The sequence below is a fragment of the Trichechus manatus genome, unplaced genomic scaffold (assembly GCF_000243295.1).
Source record: "Trichechus manatus latirostris isolate Lorelei unplaced genomic scaffold, TriManLat1.0 scaffold00035, whole genome shotgun sequence".
In the NCBI taxonomy this organism is placed as follows: domain Eukaryota; kingdom Metazoa; phylum Chordata; class Mammalia; order Sirenia; family Trichechidae; genus Trichechus; species Trichechus manatus.
Genome location: NW_004443971.1, coordinates 9,777,436 through 9,797,965, shown reverse-complemented (window position 1 = coordinate 9,797,965; position 20,530 = coordinate 9,777,436). Strand labels below are relative to the sequence as shown.

Sequence of the window (20,530 nt, the reverse complement as noted above, 5' to 3'; positions counted from 1 at the left end):
AAATTTCCATGCTTTGTGACTATAAACATTATCCTTTATTATATATGATTAATGAAATGAACTTTGTCCTCCTTGGAGATGCAGGCTGGAAAAATGCTAATTAGGAATCCTCATTCATTCAGTCCAGTGCTCCCCTAATTAATAAAAAATCAGTGAATTCACTACCTCTTGATTCCATGCTCTGAAATAAGTATCAATCACTCCTCTGACTTCTGAGACAAGACGCGCTTTTCTTGTTGCCAACAACAGTGATGGCCACTGTTACAGTTTCTAAAGAACCGATCAGGACAGGCTGCTGCCCCACCCGTCAGTGGATTTGCTTGAGTATTAGAAGAAGTACACAGAGCACACATCTGGGTTATAAAAGCCCTTTTATAAAGCCATTTTTAAACAAAACAGAAAAAAAGTTTACAAAAGAAAAAAGATACAGAAAAAGAATAACTTGCTTCGTATGTCCCAAAAAGAGAAAAAAAAAAATAAAGGGACAGTGCCAACATGCTCAACAATAAAGGGTTCTTTTTCTTATTTTTTTTTAATACAAAATACAAGCAAAGGATACACATACTTAAAACAGAGCTCAGGAGCAGACGCGCAGTCCTGGAAACCCTTCAATAAAAGCAATGCAGGAGTTTGTTTTTTCTTTTGTCTATGCTGATACATACAGAGACTGGGATATGTAAAAATTAAGTATCACAAAGGACCATCGCACAATTCTACCAATGCATGTTGCATCTATAATTCACGAACATGGTCAACAAAATCATGTTCATTTCAACCCCATTTCATTTAAATTAAAAAAAAAAAAAACAAAAAACCTTTTAAATAAAGTGGTTACATTCAAACTTTTAACTTCCTTAGTACCATGCTGCAGATTCCAGCACTGTTAAGGTATTGCAAGAATGCCCAACCCTCTGCTATCCGATCGCCTATCTAGCAACACTGCAGGATGAAGAAAGGGATGCCTTAAGGACTAATGAATACATGTGAGCAGGTCCTCTCTTTTACCCTTCCTGCTCAGAATGTAAAAGCTCAAGAAGGAAAATCAAGGAAGACCGTGAGTTTTACAGCTGGCAAGATGAAGTCTGAAATATGAATTCTCAAGGCAAACAATTACTGAGAACTTGGCTGCTGCTTAACCTGTCAAGTCCTAGAAGTCTTTCCCTAAATCTTGAAGGAATTAGGTGTAATAAGGTTTGCCAAAACATGTTCATGGTAAACAAACTAAGTAGAGCTCTTATTTACAAACTTTGTAACAAATGCTTCTGGAGGAAAAAAAGAATTCACTAATTTCCAGAAGACAAAGGTTAATTGCCAGACATTTACAAACACACACTCACACACACACCCACACAATACTTCAGGGGGGTTTGTACATGTTATTTCGGGCATAAGCTGAGTACTATACCCATACCCCATCAAAAAAAGGAACAAAAAAACAAACAAAAAAAAAATCCCAACTTTACCCTCCCCCCTTAATCTAGAAAACCCTCCCTTTACCCCTGATGTACAAAGTGTATGCAGTGGTGGCACTCCACCAGCCAGCCACACGAAGCATGCTCTAACAGATGTCACCAGCTCAGTCACTCCATCGGCATGGCAACAGGCAGGTTGATGGGATTTGTCCCAATAGTGGTTAGTACACAGTCAGCACCACTGTGGATTTTGTGAGTTAGGCTTTGAAAACAAACAGAAGTGTGACTTATGTTGGGACTCAAGAAGAGTTGTGTTCTATCAAGTTTATCCCAAGACAAAAGGAAATGGGCTGCACATTGAAAGTTGGTATAGATAGCTTGGTGTCCCAATATTCAAACAATAAATTACCTCCCTGTTTTCAAGTAAACCCAGCTTCATCCACAGAGAAAAGGACAACTTTCTACACTCAAGAGCAACCAGCTTGTTTTATTTTCCCCACCACTCAGCAGAAAATGTGTATCACTCAGTCTCAGTATCTCGGACTGAACGTCATAAAGACCAGAGCCTAGGTTTCTTCCGTTTCCAAACTCCCAAGGTGACAGCTTTTCCTTCTCAGTGCAGCTACAGAGACGCAGGCTCAGAAAGAACTGTTCACAGCTGCGCTCATTCTCCACCACAGCAGCAAAGGCCACGTTACCTTTCCCCGTTACTCCTGGTATTAAGTTCTGCTCTTGTCTTCCTAACACTCTCAGGCGTATCCTAAACTCTAAAATCCACTTGTTACTTGAACGCTCACAGAAAAAAAACAACCGTAAAAAAAATATGTCTCAAGTTCAGTTCAGCTATGTCAACAGGACTATCAAAAATCCTTATTGGATTATAACCTCAAATTCCACTGCTGATTAGTAATCTGTAAGAAAATGCTATCAAAACCATGCCAAACTAAGTATTCAACTGAGGATTGAACCTGGGGCATTTAGAAGTTATTCTGAAAAAATCAATTTATCAAATCTTCACGGGAAATCAACTACACTATTAAAAGATTTTCACTCATCACCTCCCTAAAGGAGGAAACAACTATTAGTTTTCCTTTATGGGATCAATATGGAGTGAAGCTATGAAAGGGGGAGATGTTTTAGAAGGCAGGACAATCTACATTTCTAAAATGAAAATTTACTACCCCTTGGGCCCACACCACTGATTCCAATCTGCGGAGGGGAGAGCTAGAGCAGCAGCAAAACACAGATCCACTTAATAAGATAAGAGGCCACCCACTTGTAGCACGCTGAGGGAAACTGGGTGTTGAGGGAAGCTGGCTAAGGGGTGTCCTAGAACTGAACGTAGTGTCAGTCGGCATAGCTGACAAATCTGCTATAGAAGTAAACCTAACAGAGCTAACACAGAGAATTCAGATAACACAAACAAGCACCTTCAGTCCAGGTCCCATTTCCTGAGCACTGCAAAATACGACAGTGAATGCTATTGCCATTTCACCATAGGCACACTAGAAAGAAAAAGGAAGTGTGGTCAAGGGGGGTGCCAATGGCCAGTCCTTATCAGCTTCGTCTGTAATGCGTACTGACATCACCACCAGTCCTGACTATTGAGCACCTGTTTCCAGTTGAGTTACCACCAACTGTCCTCCTATTTGCATGCAATGATTTCAGGGGAAGACTAAAGTATTTTAAGCCATCAACAAAAAGTGGGGGAAACAAGTCATTCAGAGCCTGCCCCACTTGGGGACACAGATCCTTTTGTCCAGTCTATGAGAAATATATAATACATTTTCAATCTAGTGAATTTTTTTTTTAAAAGGGACCCCAAACAAAGAAAGCCCAACCGAACGCACGTAAGTAACCTAGCAGACATGATCAAGACATGATTACATCTAAAGTACGTGTGTCTATCACAGCAGAGATGTTAGTGCAGATTAGTATACTGAAGAGAACTTGTGTTACACGAAGTATCGAGGTTGAAGTTTTAAAAAACAACTTCAGGAAACAATCTGAGAAAAGCTCCAACGTTCTAGGAATGTAAGACTTAGTTACAAACCCCTAAAAACACAGGCACGTGGTGGCAACACTGATGGGTCTTTTACTAAACGAACACAAACTTTCATGTTAAAAATGGATACTTGAACGAACCCATTAAAGCAAATCATTTTTAACATCCTCGTTATAAAGTTAGCAATAATAAATTTATCCATCATGAAAGATAATCCAACCCTTGCTTACGTTCAAGTCTTGCATTTTTGGCCTTGTACTGAAAACTCCAAACTCATTCTTAAACACACACAGTGCAATAGTGAAATGACTCTCAGCCACTGGGTGTTTTAAAAATACCAGAGTAAAAAGTTCCTTGCATAACCTTTTGTCTTAGGAAAAACTGCAAGAAAGCCACTTTGTCTGAGACACAAATATGCTATAACAAAAGACAGAAAGAAAACTGCAAAAGCAGGATACTGAGGAAGGAAATCCAGACAAAAAGGCAGGTGAAAGACAGAGGTTTAATTTCACAATTTCAAACCTACAGATCTATCTCGTGACTGCTTCCCTAAGACATGTAAAAAGTTCATTATCAACTGCACATGGGATTCCTGAACGCATGGTCTCCCCAGCCCTGCTGAGCCCCAAACACCTGCTTCAAGCAACATGAGCAGGGGACCAAGTAAAACAACAAGAGCAAACTGCGTAGCGTGGGAGTCGCATCACCACACTCCCGCCCAGGAAGGGATGTGAAGAAAATCAAGAATAGAGATAGGAACAATAGCATCTTACAATAGAGCTGGTAGACTTTGGGGTGGAGTGTGCAGTGGCGTCCCTATGTAGTGGCAGGAAGCTGAGAGATACATTCTATACCACATTTCTATAAAGAAATGGAAAAACGGGGCACGGAAAGGAAAACATTCTATCTTCAAAAATAGCATGGGTCATGGGATCTGAATGCACATTTATGGCATACAAGAATATCAATTCTCTGTTCTCATAAAGAAAAAAGCTCAACTCTCTGTGATTGAGTTTCACATTAACTGGTACTTTATTTACTTAAAACCTAGATAACACTGCCAATTTGAGAAGAAATTCACTGTGAAATATAGACTGATCTTGCCATTTAAATTCTAGCGTTTTTTTGGGGGGGGGCGGGGAGGGGGAATCCTTGGTAAAATTTTATACAAGAAACAGAATAGATACACATATATTTTAAAAACATGAACCATTAGAGAATGAGATCTGAAATCAAGAGTGATTTCAGTTTTGGTGGCCCCTGCTTTTTTTTTTTTTTTTTTTTTTAAAACTTCTTAAAGACTGTAGCAGGATAAAGGATCACTGGCTCTGAGTCTCTTTGAGATAACAAATAATGAAAAAAAAAAACCCACACCCTCAAAAAAGATCAGGTAACCCCATTCCCCATACCCTCCCCCGCAAGATAAAAAATATGAATACTTTTAGTAGCAAGTCAGAATTCATCTTTATCTCCTACCTGCCTCATCAGTGGAAGTTTAAAGTCATGATTTTTTTTTACAGACATCGATAAGCGTGTATATAGATAATAAAAGCTCATATTAGATGACAATTGATTTTTTGAAAAGTACAGGTAGGGAAAGAAGCAATCATTTTTAACTGAAACTCCTCTACATTTTTTGATTACTGTTCAACTTGCTATCATTTAGCAAAAAGCAAGATTTTTATAGTGTTCATCTCAAATCTTACTGCTTTACAGCTGTGGTATACCTTCCATTAAAATACAAAGATGAAGCAGTCAATCCAGTGATTAATTTGACATGGCTTTCATTGGGGATGGGGGGTGGCGGCAAAGAGAAGACCAACATACAAAAAGGTAACTTAAACATACAATGGTTTTCTTAAAAAAAAAAAAAAAAGAAGAGAAAATGTTATTTTCAACAAATGGAAAAAAGCATTCAAAGCCCATGAGTCAAGCCATAGCCAAAACCACGTTCTATCTTAAGCAGGTTCTCTTTTTTTCTTTTTCTTTCTTTCTTTTTTAATAAAATCTCTCCCCAAACCATCATCACTTTTAATCCTCCCCTGACTGGGCTTCATCTTCAGACCCTTCATCCCCAGATTTTTCCGGTGGAGGGCTGGCAGATGCTTTCTTTTCCGGAGGGCTTGCCGGTTCCTCGTGGTCTTCTTTGGGGGAAGGAGTCTTTTCCTTTGATGCTTTTGAAGCTGTGGGACGACCCACTTTCCCTTTGCCTTTCACTGGACTTGGCGTCACTGAAAGAAGAAAAATACTAATTTGAGAAAGGGAAGGGAAAACATTGTCTTTAATAAAAATCAGCTATAAAACAACCTGTAAGAATAAAATCTATAAAGACAAAACTCCAACTTACTAAAAACCAAAGTGGGCACCAAGGTACATGATAAACTATTCCAATACGCTGTAGTGGTTTCCAATCATTTTTTCCAATATTGTGATGTTATATTAGCAATAATGCTTAAAATGAAAGTCCCTGGACGGTGCAAGTTACATGGTTAATGCATGTGACTGCTAACTGAAAGGCTGGAGGCTGGAGCCCACCCAGAGACTCCTTGGAAGAAAGGCCTAGTGATCTACTTTTGAAAAAATCAGCCACGAAAACCCTATGAAGTAGTTTTACTCTGACACACATAGGGCTGCTGTCATGGTTTGAATTATGTCTCCCAAAAAATGTGTGTATCAATTTGGCTAGGCCATGATTCGTGGTACTGTGTCATTTTCCTGTATGCATGCTGTAAACCTGCCTCTATGATGTTAATGAGGGAGGACAGGTGGCGGTTGTGTTAGTGAGGCAGGACCTGATCTACAAGACTGGATTGTGTCCTGAGGCAATCTCTTGAGATATAAAAGACAGAAGTGAGCAGTGAGACAGGGGGACCTCATACCATCAAGAAAGCAGTACCGAGCAGAGTGCGTCCTCTGGACCGGGGTCCCTGTGCCAAGAAGCTCCCAGTCTGGGGGAACACTGATGAGGAGGCCGAGAGAGAGAAAGCCTTCCCCTGGAGCTGACACCCTGAATTTGGACTTTTAGCCTACTTTACTGTAAGGAAATAAACTTCTCCTCATTAAGTCCATCCACTTGTGGTATTTCTGTTATAGCAGCACTGGATGTCTAAGACAGTTGCCATGAGTTGGAACTGACTTGATGGCAACTGGTTTAATGCTTATAACAGAGACACACGAGGCTACAGAAACTGCACATCATCCTTAGTGCCTCGTGAGACCAAGTATTTATGAAAGAAGTTGTTTAGAATAACGTTTGATACTTCCATCATTCCCAAGAGTAAGAAGTGATAAGCAAAAGGTTTAAAAATCACTAGTTCGATTAGCCTGAATAAATCTCTATGTACAAAATACAAATCCAGCCTTGTGATTTAATTACAAATTAGTTCTGACGAGGAGAGTATCTGGCAGAAATCACAAGGGTGCAGAGAAAATGAACCCATGTCAAGGGTGGTTTCATTCTGATAGTACAGGGGTGGGAGTCAGAACACACAACTTAAATGTTGTATTCATGTAGGTTTGTGAAATTTTCAAATTTTCAAGTATTCACTAGCTGCTGGAGTTTGAGCCTATGATACTGGTGGGACAAAAGGGCATTAATAGCTATGCTGCCATAGTGTTTCTACCACGACGCCTGACACAAACAGGTCATTCCCAAATCTTGCGTACATATGGCAGCAGTTTAATAACAGTGTGAAGCCCACCAGACTCCTAGAAGTCTTGTATTCCTGCTAAGCATCTGGCAAATGTCAAGATATAATAAAGAATTTCTGTAGAGAAAGTTTTACTGGTTCTTGAAATCTTTTAAAGCAGCATTTTCATTTCACTTCTTCAGAACTCACCTGTTGCCTTTAGCCTGGGTTTGGGCATTTTCTTTTCTTTTCTCTCAGGTTTGGACTTCTTAACCATCTTTTTGTTTTTCTTTTTTGAACTGCCGTAGTCACTGTCATCATCATCCTCCATTAGGAAATCTTCATCACTGCCGGAATCTTCTAAGGAGAAAGAAGTTTAACATCCAACTTAAAGTGTACATTCTTCCACGGGAACAAAGGGAAAGAGTGTTAAGAACGACTAAAGGACTGATTTGGGGATCAAACGCTCTTAGATTCTACTTGCAGCTGCACTACCAGTTTGGTTGGAGCTGTCACTGGCTCCACCTATAAAGGTGGTCTAGCATTCACCTCACGTGAGGGTTAAATGACTTAGCTGAAGAGCAGGTGAAAAACAGGAAGGGGTAAGGAGCCCTGGTGGCACAGTGGTTAAACGCCCGGCTTCTAACCGAAAGGCTGGCAATGTGAATCCACCAGGCGCCCTGCGGGAGAAAGACGTGGCAGTCTGCTTCTGTAAAGAACACAACCTTGGAAATCCTGTGGGGCAGTTCTACTCTGTCCTATAGGGTCCCTGAGTTGGAACAGACTCAATGGCAACGGGCTTGAGAAAGGGGTATCTGAACAAAAACAGAACCACCCAATAACCTTTGGTAGTTCCAACATTCCCATGTAGCACTGCTGAGACCAGGAAACAAAACTGAACAGACCTGGTGTTTTGGGTGCAACTATGAACAAATGCCAAAGAAAACTACACACAAAACAAAAATACGTAATCTAACTACCCTCAGTAACCTGTGAAACAACTGAACTCTGTTAACATTTTTTTAGGGAAAGGGGGAGAGGTCTACACCCCCTCCCCTCCAGGCCAAAATACAAATTGAAATCACGTAACACCCATACATGTAACTGTTACCCTAAAAAGTGTTCATTCAATATTTGAGTACAAATGATGCGCCAATCACTGAATAAACAGTACAACCGTTAACAATGGTAGTAATCATAAGAATCTTGGAACCTCTTAAATATTTTAACATATTACTGGTTCTCGAAACAGTCACCTCTTCTAATTGGAAGTAACTACTTCACACCCTAAAAAATATTAAAGTGATCAAGGCCAGAGACTACAATCACAACCAAAGTACACAAGCCAATGTCACGTACTTTCCTGGAATGGTGCCTCGTCCTCCTCCTCTTGTTCTTCCTCACTGCCCACGTCCTCCATGAGCATCTCTCTCTGCTTAGAAGCCGCTTTAGATGCTGCCTGCCGCTGCTGGCGCACATTTTTATGATCTTCTTTTTCATCTTCACTATCCTCTGCAACATCAAAGTCATCATGACGCAATGATCAGAGTTCTGTGTTTGATAGCGGAGTGGAAAACCCAACACATAATGGCCAGCACAGAACATAACCTGCAGTTTTATTTCATTCAAAAGGGTAAATTCTATCTTTTACAATGAATGAGGTGTGGTCATTTCGATTCAGAGGACTGAGATAAATCTTTAAACCACATATTTAAACCAATTAGCTAGAAGACCTTTGTACAAGTTTATTTAAAAAATTTACTTTCAAGGACTAATGGACCACAGCCACCAAGGCCTCCACCAGACTGAGTCCAGTACAGCTAGATGGTGCCTGGCTACCACCACTGACTGCTCTGACCTGGATCACAACAGAGGGTTCTGGACAGAGCTGGAGAAGGATGTAGAACAAAATTCTAACACACAAAAGAAAGACCAGTTTACTGGCCTGACAGACTGAAGAAACTCCAAGAGTATGGCCCCCAGACCCCCTTTTAGCTCAGTGGTGAAGTCACTTCTGAGGTTCACTGTTCAGCCAGGGATTGGACAGCCCCATAAAACAAAACGAGACTAATGAGGCACAGCAGTCCAGGGACAAGAAAAGCTGGTGATAGGGAACCCAACGTTGAGTAAGGACAGTGTTGATGTGTTGTGAGGTTGTTAACCATTGTCACAGGGCAACATGTGTACTGTTTAATGAGAAACTATTCTGTTCTGTAAACTTTCATCTAAAGTGAGAATAGCAGCACAACTGGAAAAATGTAATCGATGTCACTGAACTGTGCATGCAGAAATTTTTGAAATGGTGTATCTTTGGCTATGTATATTTTCACCAAAAAAAAAAGGTCAAGAAGGGAGAGGGCTGACATGTCGTGGGGTTGTTAACCAATGTCATAAAACAATATGTGTACTACTGTTTAATGAGAAACTATTTGTTCTGTGAACCTTCACCTGAAGTACAATTAAAAAAAAAAAAAGTTAAAAATAAATAGTTAGAAAAAAAATTTACTTTCAGAGTACAGCCTATTAATTAAAAAAACATCAGCACAGTCATGTTTGTGAGTGAATCTGATTAAAGGGCAAGCGACTGGCTTACTGACTCTAGATCCAGGTGTATTTGTATTAGTTTCTACCTACAGCCCTTTTCCTGGACTTTGAGCCTCCCTTAAGGTTAAGGTTTTAGCTGTTACTCTGCTGGAAATGCTTATCATGGTCAGTTCTCAAGTCATCACTTTCACTGCCAAATACCTCATCTAGAAACAGACGCAGGGAATGAAGCCGACCTTGGCAGACCCCAAACTAAACTCACCTAGTAGTGCTCAATAAACTAATACATGTAAGAGTTTCAAATTAGGGCCCACAAGGCAGATGAATAAAAATGTGTATCCTATTATCACAAGATCACTAGAGAGCGTAACAGGTTAATATATTTATTTTCAACTTAGGCAGCCATAAGCAGACTTGAGTAGGAAGGAACGCAAAATAGTTCAGTGGAATCAATTTAGAGGAAGCTTGTCTATCCTTTACATATTAGGTAAACAGCCGTCTCGTCTGAAAGGTGATCCAAAAGGCAACAGCAGCAAGAGAATGGAGGTCAAAACTTAAGTGGCTGGGATTGTAACCAATGTCACAAAACAATCTGTATATAAATGTTTGAATGAGAAACTAATTTGCGCTTGAAACTTTCACCTAAAACACACACACTAAAAACCAAACCAAAACCTTAAGTGGCTGGGAGCAGTAGGGAATAAACTCTCAATTCTAAGAAGAGGTAAATTTAAAAATAGACACCAACAGTAAATAATCAGAATTTAACACTTTTATTTGGTCATGAGGATTCTCACTAATTTATAGTCATTCTTTTAAGTTAAAATTCTTACCAAAAAAGCTTTCTCTGTGGTCACTGTCTCAAAGGGCTACTTCCCAGGTCAAACAGTGAGGTTGAAACTAACCTGTTTGCTTTTCAACCCAGAGTCCATTACTCCCTCTTTTTCATACCTCTATTTTACTTGTATGTATTTCTAAGGAGCCCCGGTGATGCAATGGCTAGGCACTCAGCTATTAACCAACAAAGGTCAATGGTTCAAACCCACCAGCAGCTCCTGGCAGTCTGCTGGTATGTAAAGATTTCAGCCTAGAAAACCTAATGGGGCAGTTCTATTCTGTCCTATAGGGTCTCTACGAGTCAGAATCGACTCAAGGTATACAACAACTAATATATATTCCTTTGATTCTATTTAGCTTGATATCTTTTATTCGTTCATGTTAGTGGTCTTCAATCTTGACTATCCATCAGAATAATCTGTAGAACCTTTTAAAAAACAAAGCCCCCAAGTCCCACCTAGACTACTGAATTGGAAATTCTGGAGCAGGATACATATTTTTAAAAAGCTTCACAGATCAGAGCTGGAGAAGGATGTAGAACAAAATTCTAACACACAAAAAAGGACCAGATTTACTGGCCTGACAGAGACTGGAGAAACCCCAAGAGTATGACCCCCGGACACCCAGCTCAGTGGTGAAGTCACTCCTGAGGTTCAGCCGGGAACTGAACAGCTCCATAAAACAAAATGGGACTAATGAGGCACAGCAGTCCAGGGACAAGGACTAGAAGGCAGGAGGGGACAGGACAGCTGGTGATGGGGAACCCAAGGCTGACTAAGGACAGTGTTGACACGTAGTAGGGTTGTTAACCATTGTTATACGTGTACTAACTGTTTAATGAGAAACTATTTTGTTCTGTAAACCTTCATCTAAAGTGAGAATAGCAGCACAACTGGAAGAAGGTAATCGATGTCACGGAATTGCACATGTAGAAATTTTTGAAATGGTGTACCTTTGGCTATGCATATTTTCACCAAAACCCCCCCCACAAAAAACAAAAAAAAACACGGGTCCTCCAAGGTCGACTGTTGACATGTTGTGGGTTGTTAACCAATGTCATAAAACAATGTGTACTGACTGTTTAATGGGCAACTATTCGTTCTGTAAACCTTCACCTAAAGTACAATAAAAAAAAAAAAAAAAGTTTCACAGATGAAGCTAATAGCCATCAGGAATAAGAATCACTGCGAGCTCTTTCAAGATGGGGATATCTTTGTAATCTCAGTATTTCTAACAGCACTTGGTATATAAAACCTGCTTATTAAAATGTCTAATGAATAAATATATGAATAGAATTACACCTACTACATTAAAATAGTTGACTACCTGCTGAGTGAGAGTCATCCTTCTTGGTCTTCACATCTTTCTCTTCTGAATCCTCACTGCAAGGGGGAAAAGCAAATGCTTAAAGTCTTAGATCAAAGTCTAAGTGAACACAGATCTCTGGAACTGACCTGAGAACACTGAAGAATACCTCTTTTCTATATTAAATGTTCAAGCAGATGCTGAGGAGTGAAATCATTTCCATTATTTCCCTACCTTGGAATAAGCACAATTTTATCTGTTTTAGAAAACACTGCTTCCAACGACCCAGAAGACAAAAAGAAAGCCTGTCAACAAAGGCTGAAAATCTCTCACCTATGGCTAAGGCTTGGTTCACAAGAATATTTAGTAAGAAAAGATATTCTCTGTGGACACAGACATAGCATTAAAATATAAAGAATAAATTACATAAAGTGAATATGTTGATAGTGGTAAATTGGGCAAATAAATGGGGCTACCTCTCCGAAGGACAGATACAAAAAAAAAAATCTAAAATACAATAATTTAAGGGAAGTGGAATTCAGTTATGTAACTGTCAATATTCAGAAAAATTTATCTAAAGTGAAATGAACATAAATCTATTAAGTAATTATTTCCTAGTATTTCTTGCTTCCAACCATTTCCAAGCATCAGAAACATCAACACATATTTGCTCTGTACCATGGAGAAAATAAAAGTGAGCTCAAGATCACTCTGCGAAGTAAACAAGAGGTTTTAAAGTTTCAGTGAATTTTTTTATAACAACTGTTTGAGTCACAAAGATACAAATTTTATGTCCTTCAAAATCTCAACTCAGGAATCCAGGTTCTAATGTTCTTCAGTGTTAAAATTTTATGATTCCACAAGAATTTTGATAAACAAAAAAGAGACTTCATACATAAACACTGCATTCACAGCTGCTTTTCCTTTTCAAACAGCAGGTCTTATAAATAAATCCCTTTTAGTATTTCCCATAATGTAGACAACACTCAAATGACAAACTACTGAACCCAAGATTCCTAAGCAATGAGAAAAACCAAACGTATTTCTTTACTAAGAAATGAGTCCAAGACACTTTATAATTCTGAAACCATGACCGTGCTATATAAATGTTGTAACTGTTGTTGTGCAAAATAAGCATTTAATTCAAAAGTCTATCACAATGACTAAGAACTATATTATTTTATATAGTTCTCTTATTATTGAGTTTACAGACATTAATTGGGTAAATCCTTGAACCCCATTACAGTAAAGTTAAGTAACGGCCAAACTTTTAGGTGGAGGCAAGCAGAAAAATCAATACAGCACTAGTCTGAGGGGATAAAAACATCTAAGGCACTCAATACAAATGACAACAAAACCTGTATTTATGACAATCACTCACACTTATGAGAGAATAATAAAACCAAATGACTGCAACAAGAAAAAATTTAGGCTAGATGAAATTACACTGATGAAACATTTTAACAGGCCACAAAGAAGCTCATTCCTAGGAGAAATATAATAAATGAATATTGTAATGAAAGACAAGAAAGATACACCGTATTTTCTGAAAATAATGCATGCACACATATAATGCACATAGGGTACTTAGGCAAATAACACACGAGAGGGTTGCACAGCTGGCAACAATTGTGTAACACATGCATTATTTGCAAAAAATATGGTACCATGAAGCAATAAAAGATGTGTTTTTCCACAGTATAATTTTATCTTACTTTTCCTCAAAAGTACATTTCTGAAATTCTCCAGCAAAGAAAACATTTGAGGTTAGCGATAAAGACAAACAGAAAACACTAGGTAAATGCAGGTATTTAATATTATTTCTAAGAATTTAGCACCCTGTGAACTTAGAATGGAAAGACTTCTGCCTGGGGATATACTGTTACTGTACTGATTATACTGCTCCAAGGGAAATACTTTGGAAGAACTAGTAAGAAATGTTATTTCGGTTCTTCGAACAGTTCAATTTTTATTCGTTATAGTATTATTTGGAAATAGTATAGCCTAATCAGGGGCCCTGGTGGCGCAGTGGTTAAGCCTTTGGCTGCTAACCAAAAGGTCAGCAGTTTGAATCCACCAGCAGTTCCTTGGAAACCCTGGGGAGCAGTTCTACTCTGTCCTATCGGGTCCCTAAGAGTTGGAATCAACTCGACAGCAACAGGTTTAGTTACAGCCTAACAGTAAAAAAGGGACTTTGGAATCCAACAGACATGGTTTCAAAACCTCCTCCATTTGCTGAACAACCTTGGTTAAATCACGGAACCTCTGTAAGTTAGTATTACCTATCCTAACAGAGGTGTTGTTAGAATTAAATGATAATGTATGTAGGGCACATACTAGAGACTGGCACATAATACTCTTAAATGGCGGCTATCATCATCATCACCATCACCACCATCACCAAGTCTTAAAGTTATACTACGCTGAATGTCAGTCTATGTGTGTGCACCCTTTAAGAGCAGAGGCAAAAGCTACAGTATCTTAGTCCCATGAGGCAAAATTAGCATTACAATTTGACTCGACTTGTTTGTAAAACTAAGGAAAAAGAAACTGAGCAGGCTATACAATTTAGGGTCTACAAGCTTTAGTTATGATTCTGCCAATGATCTGTGACTGAATAAGACAGGCCATTTACTCTTTGCTATCACTACCATAAAACTGTCAATACTAACATTAAGTAACAAACTACATATTTAAATAACTTAACCTTTCTGTTTATGTTCAGAGGTTTAAAGTAGCAGCAAAGGCATTCTTGGAGATTACCTTGGAATCACCGCTGAGTCCAAGCAAGCCTCAGGACCTTAAGGAGGCTGTACCTCTAGATCAGAAGCACTGCCTGAGATCATATGAAATATGCAAAACAATGCTATGTGGGCAATAAGCACTTCCCCAAAGTATGTGGAGACTGCATCAAGGAAGAGATCAAAGACTGCCCCCATCCCGAGTGGCGACAGTGTAACCAAAACAGACAAACAATGTCTCTTACCTGTCTTCCTGTGAATTCTTTCCAGATCGTCTCTTATTTTTAGCTTCTCGGGGAGATGACCGGATTTTCTTAGCTGGAGGACCCGAATCTCTTCCATAATCTTCATCTAAACAAATTATGTTTCAAATTCAGTTTACTTTATATTATGATTTTTACATGTAAAAATTACATTATTTATGAGATAATTACCTTGCATGCTACCTGGGCAGTGAGAGGGGCAGGTTTTCCCAAATAGTTTTCTTTGTTTTTAAATTCTTTTCCACCCCAGTCCCACCACCTTAACTATTTCCATTTTTGCACATGACCCTCTAGTCCTCATGTACACATTTTTAATGTATCTGTGGGATAAAGGACTTAGTTCAACCCCCAAGTAAGGTGGCTTTTGTCCTTAGCTCCAGAGAAGTGACCCTTGGAGTAACTGGGGTGCCTTGGTCTGGGACTTTCAGGCCATACCCGTCGATCTATGCTGGCAAAAGGAGGCTGGCCAGACCAGCAAAGACTAGCCTCAGGAGACATAAGTTAGCATATCATTCCGGACTGGTCGATCAAAGTCCTGAATACAGCGGTTGAAGAGAACATCTGCTCCCTGCAGAGCAGCGTGACCCCTGGGACATGGAAGGTCTGTGTTGGGAACCCTCCCAGACCTTGCCCTATGCATGTCTTCGTTTGTATCCTTTTAGGTTATAACAGACGGCATACTCTCTCCTGAGTTCTGTGAGTTGCTACAGTGGATTATCAAACTCAGAGGGGCAGAAGGAACCAGCAGGTCAGAAAGTAAGGGTGTCAGTGTGGACCCCTGAGCTTGTGGCTGGCATCCTAAAGGGTTAGTGGGAAACAAGCCCCAAATTTGTGGCCAGCAGATCAGAAGGTGGGGTGTCGTGTGGACCCTACAAACTTGCAGCTGGCATCTGCCTATTTGGCAGTCTGAAGAATGGTGTCAAAATTTAACTTGTGAGCTCTGATCTAGCCCCAGGTGGCTAGGGTCAGAGAGTGAGAGTGCTACAGGAGCAGCTAACGAGGAGGATGGAGAAATGGGAACGTGAAGACTGGATCGACCTCCAAATAGCTCTTATCATTTTATATCGTATTTTTTTAATTTATGAAAGATTTCCCATGTTTCAACATCCTCATATTATTTGAAAATTATTAGAGTAATATGGTTATATTTAAAACATTTTAGAAAGAACCCACAATTCTACAACCCTAACATAATCATTGTTATCAAGTAAAGTCTTGAATATAGCGTACTCTGGTACTTGAGGAAAATTATCACCAATTTCAAAAGCCCTATAAAACTAAAGAAAATTACCCTACCCTAAGAAGTGAATATTTAAAAAAAATGTTTGCTGCACCATTATATGTAATGATAAGAAGCTGGATGTAGTCTGGATATTAAGCAATTAAGGAATGGTTGGGTACTTAATTCTACAGTGGAATATTATACAACCATTAACAGGAATTTTGCAAACAATTTTTAATAACATGAGAAAAATATTGTAAGTGTGTGTGTGAGGGGATACAAAAGGCTATAGTAAGACCTCAGCTATATTTTTAAAAGGAAAAAAGATAAAAGGCTAGCAGTTAATAACAAAAAGGTTAAAATGACCATTTGCTGGCTAAGGAACCTTGAGTAATATCTCTGCCTCAGTTTCCTTACCTGTAAAATAGAAATAATAATATATCCCATTATAACAGGATTGTTATAAGGAGTAAATGAATTATCTCAAGGATTTAGAATAATTCCTGGCAGGTAGCAAGCATTTAATAAACGTTAGTATTACTTCCGGGAGGTAGGATTGTATATTACTCTTCTTTGTGTCTTTCTGCATTTTCTGAGTCTTCCCAAAGAGCCCATATTATTTTTATAAAGTTAGATTTAAAAGAAAGTAAAAAAAAAAAAAGAAAAAAAAAAAGTAAATGCGTTTGAAAAATAATCAGGAGATTAAGAACACAAAGAATTCTTTTACAGCTATGATTTTAAGATACACTACTCACTGTGTAATGAATTAGTTCACAAATCTAAGTTGTTTCACACAACAGACTCTCACCTTGGCTGATTTATTATGCAAAAACTTAAACTGGCACCAATACAAGGTATAACTTTACTTTGATTTCAGCAGGAGTTCTTTTAAAGTAACAAACACTGTATCAGAAATCATGGACATTTAAACTTTGGACTCTGAAACTAGGCAAGAAAAAATTATCCAAATATTTATTTTCAATGATTTACCAAGGAAAAATTAATCCATGCAAGTTCAACTTTTGCTTTGGCTGACATAGATCTTGATACAATTTGCATACATAAAATTTTAAATGAAAATTTATTCCAAAAGCATGACTGTTAAGAAAGTTATATAAGCTGGACATTCTCTCACTAGTCAGTCCAACTCACAATTAATTGAAATCACAAAACTTACCAGCATCATCAGATTCCTGAAACTGTGAATAATCAACGACCTTCCTATTTCTGTTGAAAAAGAAACTTTAATTAATCAAGGTAATAAAAATGCTGGACTTCTAAGATATCAGGAACACAGATTTCTATTTCATAAACAAACTAGCTCTCTGAAAAGTAGTTTCTCAACAGCCACTCCCAGCCCAGCCAAAATTCTTCTTCAGGCATCTGAGATTAACCTGACAGTAAAAGTGAAATGTGTATTTTCTAGAAAATCATTTAGGATGCAGCATATCGACCACATGGCAAACAATTCTTTATGACTCTTTAAACCCATATTCCAATATTATGGAAAAAAGCTAACCTGCTAACACTGTCAATCATTTTGTTACGGGGAAGTGTAACTTAAATTAAACCAAAGGTATTTCAAGCTACAATTCTTATATTGCTCATCTCGGTGATAGCTCAAATACCATTTTCCCCCTCAAAACAACCTCTCGTCTCTCACAGCACATGTACAAAAAACAGCAAAATGAGTCAAATCACCACATATATTCATTCTATTTACAGAGATAGCACGTGTGCACAAGCCAAAATCGAAATGTTATTTCTTACTGCTATCTACACATACGTGTACATGATAAGATTATTACTAAGTTTTCTTCAAGACAAAAGCAAAATTTTAACAGAATACTGTTGCATCACAATGCACAAGGAGTCCCTGGGTGGTGCAAACAGTTAACGTACTCAGCTGCTAATCAAAAGGTTGGAGGTTTGAGTCCACCCAGAGGCACCACAAAGGTAAAGCCTGGCAATCTACTTCCGAAAAACCAGCCACTGAAAATTCTCTGGAGCACAAATTCTACTCTGACACACACGAGATCACCTGAGTCAGAACCAACTCAGCAGCAACTGGTTATAGTGCACAAATGATTCAAGATGACAGTAAGTTAAGCTTTACACAGGAGGGGAAGGAACATGTATTAGCTGACTGATCCATCCAAGAGATGCTTTTTATTAATGGATCTGTAAATGAAAAAATATGAAAGCCTCACAAATTTATGTATCTACTTGACTCAAAATAATTTTAAGTACTTCCTACTAGGTAAAGGGGCCCTTGTGGCACAGAGGTTAACAGTCTGGCTGCTAACCAAAAGGTCAGCAGTTTGAATCTACCAGCCACTCTGTGGAAACCCCAGGGGGCAGTTCTACTCTGTCCTATAGGGTTGCTATGAGTAGGAATTGACTTGACAGCAACTGGTTTGGTTTTTTGGTTTTGTACTAGGTAAAGCATCTTTAACCATCTTGAACAAATCTTAATTTCTGTTTCTCTACTTTATACTCTGTAAGTTTAGAACTCCTCTCCTTGGTATCTCACACACACACACACACACACACACACACTTCCATATTAATATCTAAACAGCATGGCACTCAAAAGAGCCACAGATAAAAGATGCACTGTAACTGCAGGCCTACAGGGATACGGCAACAGTGAACCTGGAAGAATCAAGACGAACATGCCACCAACTACACTTAAACCTGAGCAGAGGGACATTCCTGGTTTTGTGGATTAAAACACCACTTACTTTCAAAGACAGGATGGTCAGAATGCAAGCACCAGTCATCTTCTGTCATAACATGCAAAGATGATTTGAATGGGGTGAATTCTGAAAACATGAATGGGACTTCAATGTACAGGAAAGTAAAGATACATCTGGCTTCCAAAGAAAAAAGGTTCTTAAGCATTTTGCATTTTTGTTTTTCTGTAGTGTGCTCCCTCAATGAGTCAAGATGCAAAACCGTAAAATAAGCTTACCTAACATGTTTTAAGAAAATGAGTTTACATTATCAAGGATATCCTAATATTAGGAAACTTAATTTCAAAATTATGACTATTAAAAATCTAATATTAATTGGACTAGTATGCAAATGCCTGCTGTGTTCTGATAAAATGCTATGAAAAACAGTATTATGATCGTGGAACCAAGGAAAGAAAAGCAGCCAGAAGAAGGCGTTTTTAATTTTAATTTCTAATAATTAAATACAGGTTCTGAACTCGCAGGTATAATTCTAGCTTATTCCATCCATACTCGTGGGATCACAACTAAAACATTGCTACTCTATTTCTGGGTGCCACAAGTCAAAAAAAAAAAAGGTCATACAAGGATATGTTAGGGAGGGCAACCAGAATGGTGAAGGGTATGTCATTTGAAGAACAGAGTGAAATGGGAATTTCTACCTTTAACTCCTTTAAGGCTCTGAAGGAGTAGATGCGCCTGCTTAGCAACCAGACTGAGTGAGTTCTACATAAAGAACCTTCTAAGTTTGCTAACAATGGCTACTTTCTTAGTCTATCAATAGAAACACCCCAAGACAGTATTATATAAGGAGCCCTGGTGGTGTAATGTTTAAGCACTTGGCTGCTAACTGAAAGTCAGCGGTTCTAACCCACCGGCAGCTCCATGAAAGAAGACCTGGTGATCAGTTCCATAAAGATTATAGCCTTGGAAACCCTATGGGGCAGTTTTACTCTGTCCTAGGGGGTCAATGAGTTGGAATAGACTCAATGGTAAACGGCAACAATCCTGGGTTCTGGATCTAGTTTCCAATCAAGTCACTAATTTTTCTGGGCCTCAGTTCCTCCTGTGTTGGAAATGATGACCTAAGTTGCTTGACAGTTCTGAAAGTCAGTAATTCTATAAAGTTAAATATAACAATTATTAAAGTTTAATGAGATTATTTTTCCAATCACAAAGTGGTCAACTCTCCTCACACACACTCCCCATCTTAACATGTAGTCCATTTCTGATTTAGAGCAAGGTAAAAAGTAGGTAATGTTTTCTGAACCTTTTGCTCTTATATAAAAAAAATGGAAAGTGGTAATGAGAAAAAACCAATTACCTATTCACTGGACTCTTTCTACTAAACCAGATTTAGTAGCCATGTCTGACAGTTGACTCAAATTGAGTTTGGGGCTAACTAAATTTTTGTCACATGAAATACAATATGTAGACAATTAAGGGGAAAAAACCAATACAACCTAAGGAACAAGAGACAGAAAGGACCAAATTTAAGAGGTGTCAGAAGTCTAATTTTATAATATCCGCTATGTCCTTGAAGTCTTCTAAGATCGTACCTCATCTCTTGCCACTTAACTCCCAAGCAACCCAGGAAGTCTGCAGCTCCTCCAATCATGTTCTTACCCCTTGATTGTGCTGCCCTATGGGCTGCACTGCCTTGATTATCACTCCCACTCTTATCAGACACAATCTCACCTCCTCTCATCACCCTTAACCTTTTACTGATACTATGCAATCTACTAAATGTCTGTTTTTCCCACTAAATGTGAGCTTCTTGAGGACAGGGATTGTCTCTTCTTCATTGGGAAGACCAAATTCAAGAAATGTATTTGAT

General features: G+C 38.7%; 1 protein-coding gene across 1 annotated transcript in view; it reads right to left on the bottom strand.

Annotated features, from left to right (window-relative positions):
- Nucleotides 1–5,178: 5,178 nt before the first annotated feature.
- NUCKS1 (nuclear casein kinase and cyclin dependent kinase substrate 1) overlaps nucleotides 5,179–20,530 on the bottom strand; it is a 29,531-nt gene continuing 14,179 nt past the window's right edge. The window contains exons 2-7 of the mRNA XM_004375222.2: nucleotides 17,136–17,185; nucleotides 14,719–14,824; nucleotides 11,754–11,809; nucleotides 8,406–8,558; nucleotides 7,257–7,406; nucleotides 5,179–5,648 (exon numbers count right to left, since the gene is read on the bottom strand). Of these exons, the coding sequence (XP_004375279.1) occupies nucleotides 5,449–5,648; nucleotides 7,257–7,406; nucleotides 8,406–8,558; nucleotides 11,754–11,809; nucleotides 14,719–14,824; nucleotides 17,136–17,185 (715 nt within the window). The 3' untranslated portion in view covers nucleotides 5,179–5,448. The remainder of the gene's footprint in view (nucleotides 5,649–7,256; nucleotides 7,407–8,405; nucleotides 8,559–11,753; nucleotides 11,810–14,718; nucleotides 14,825–17,135; nucleotides 17,186–20,530) is intronic.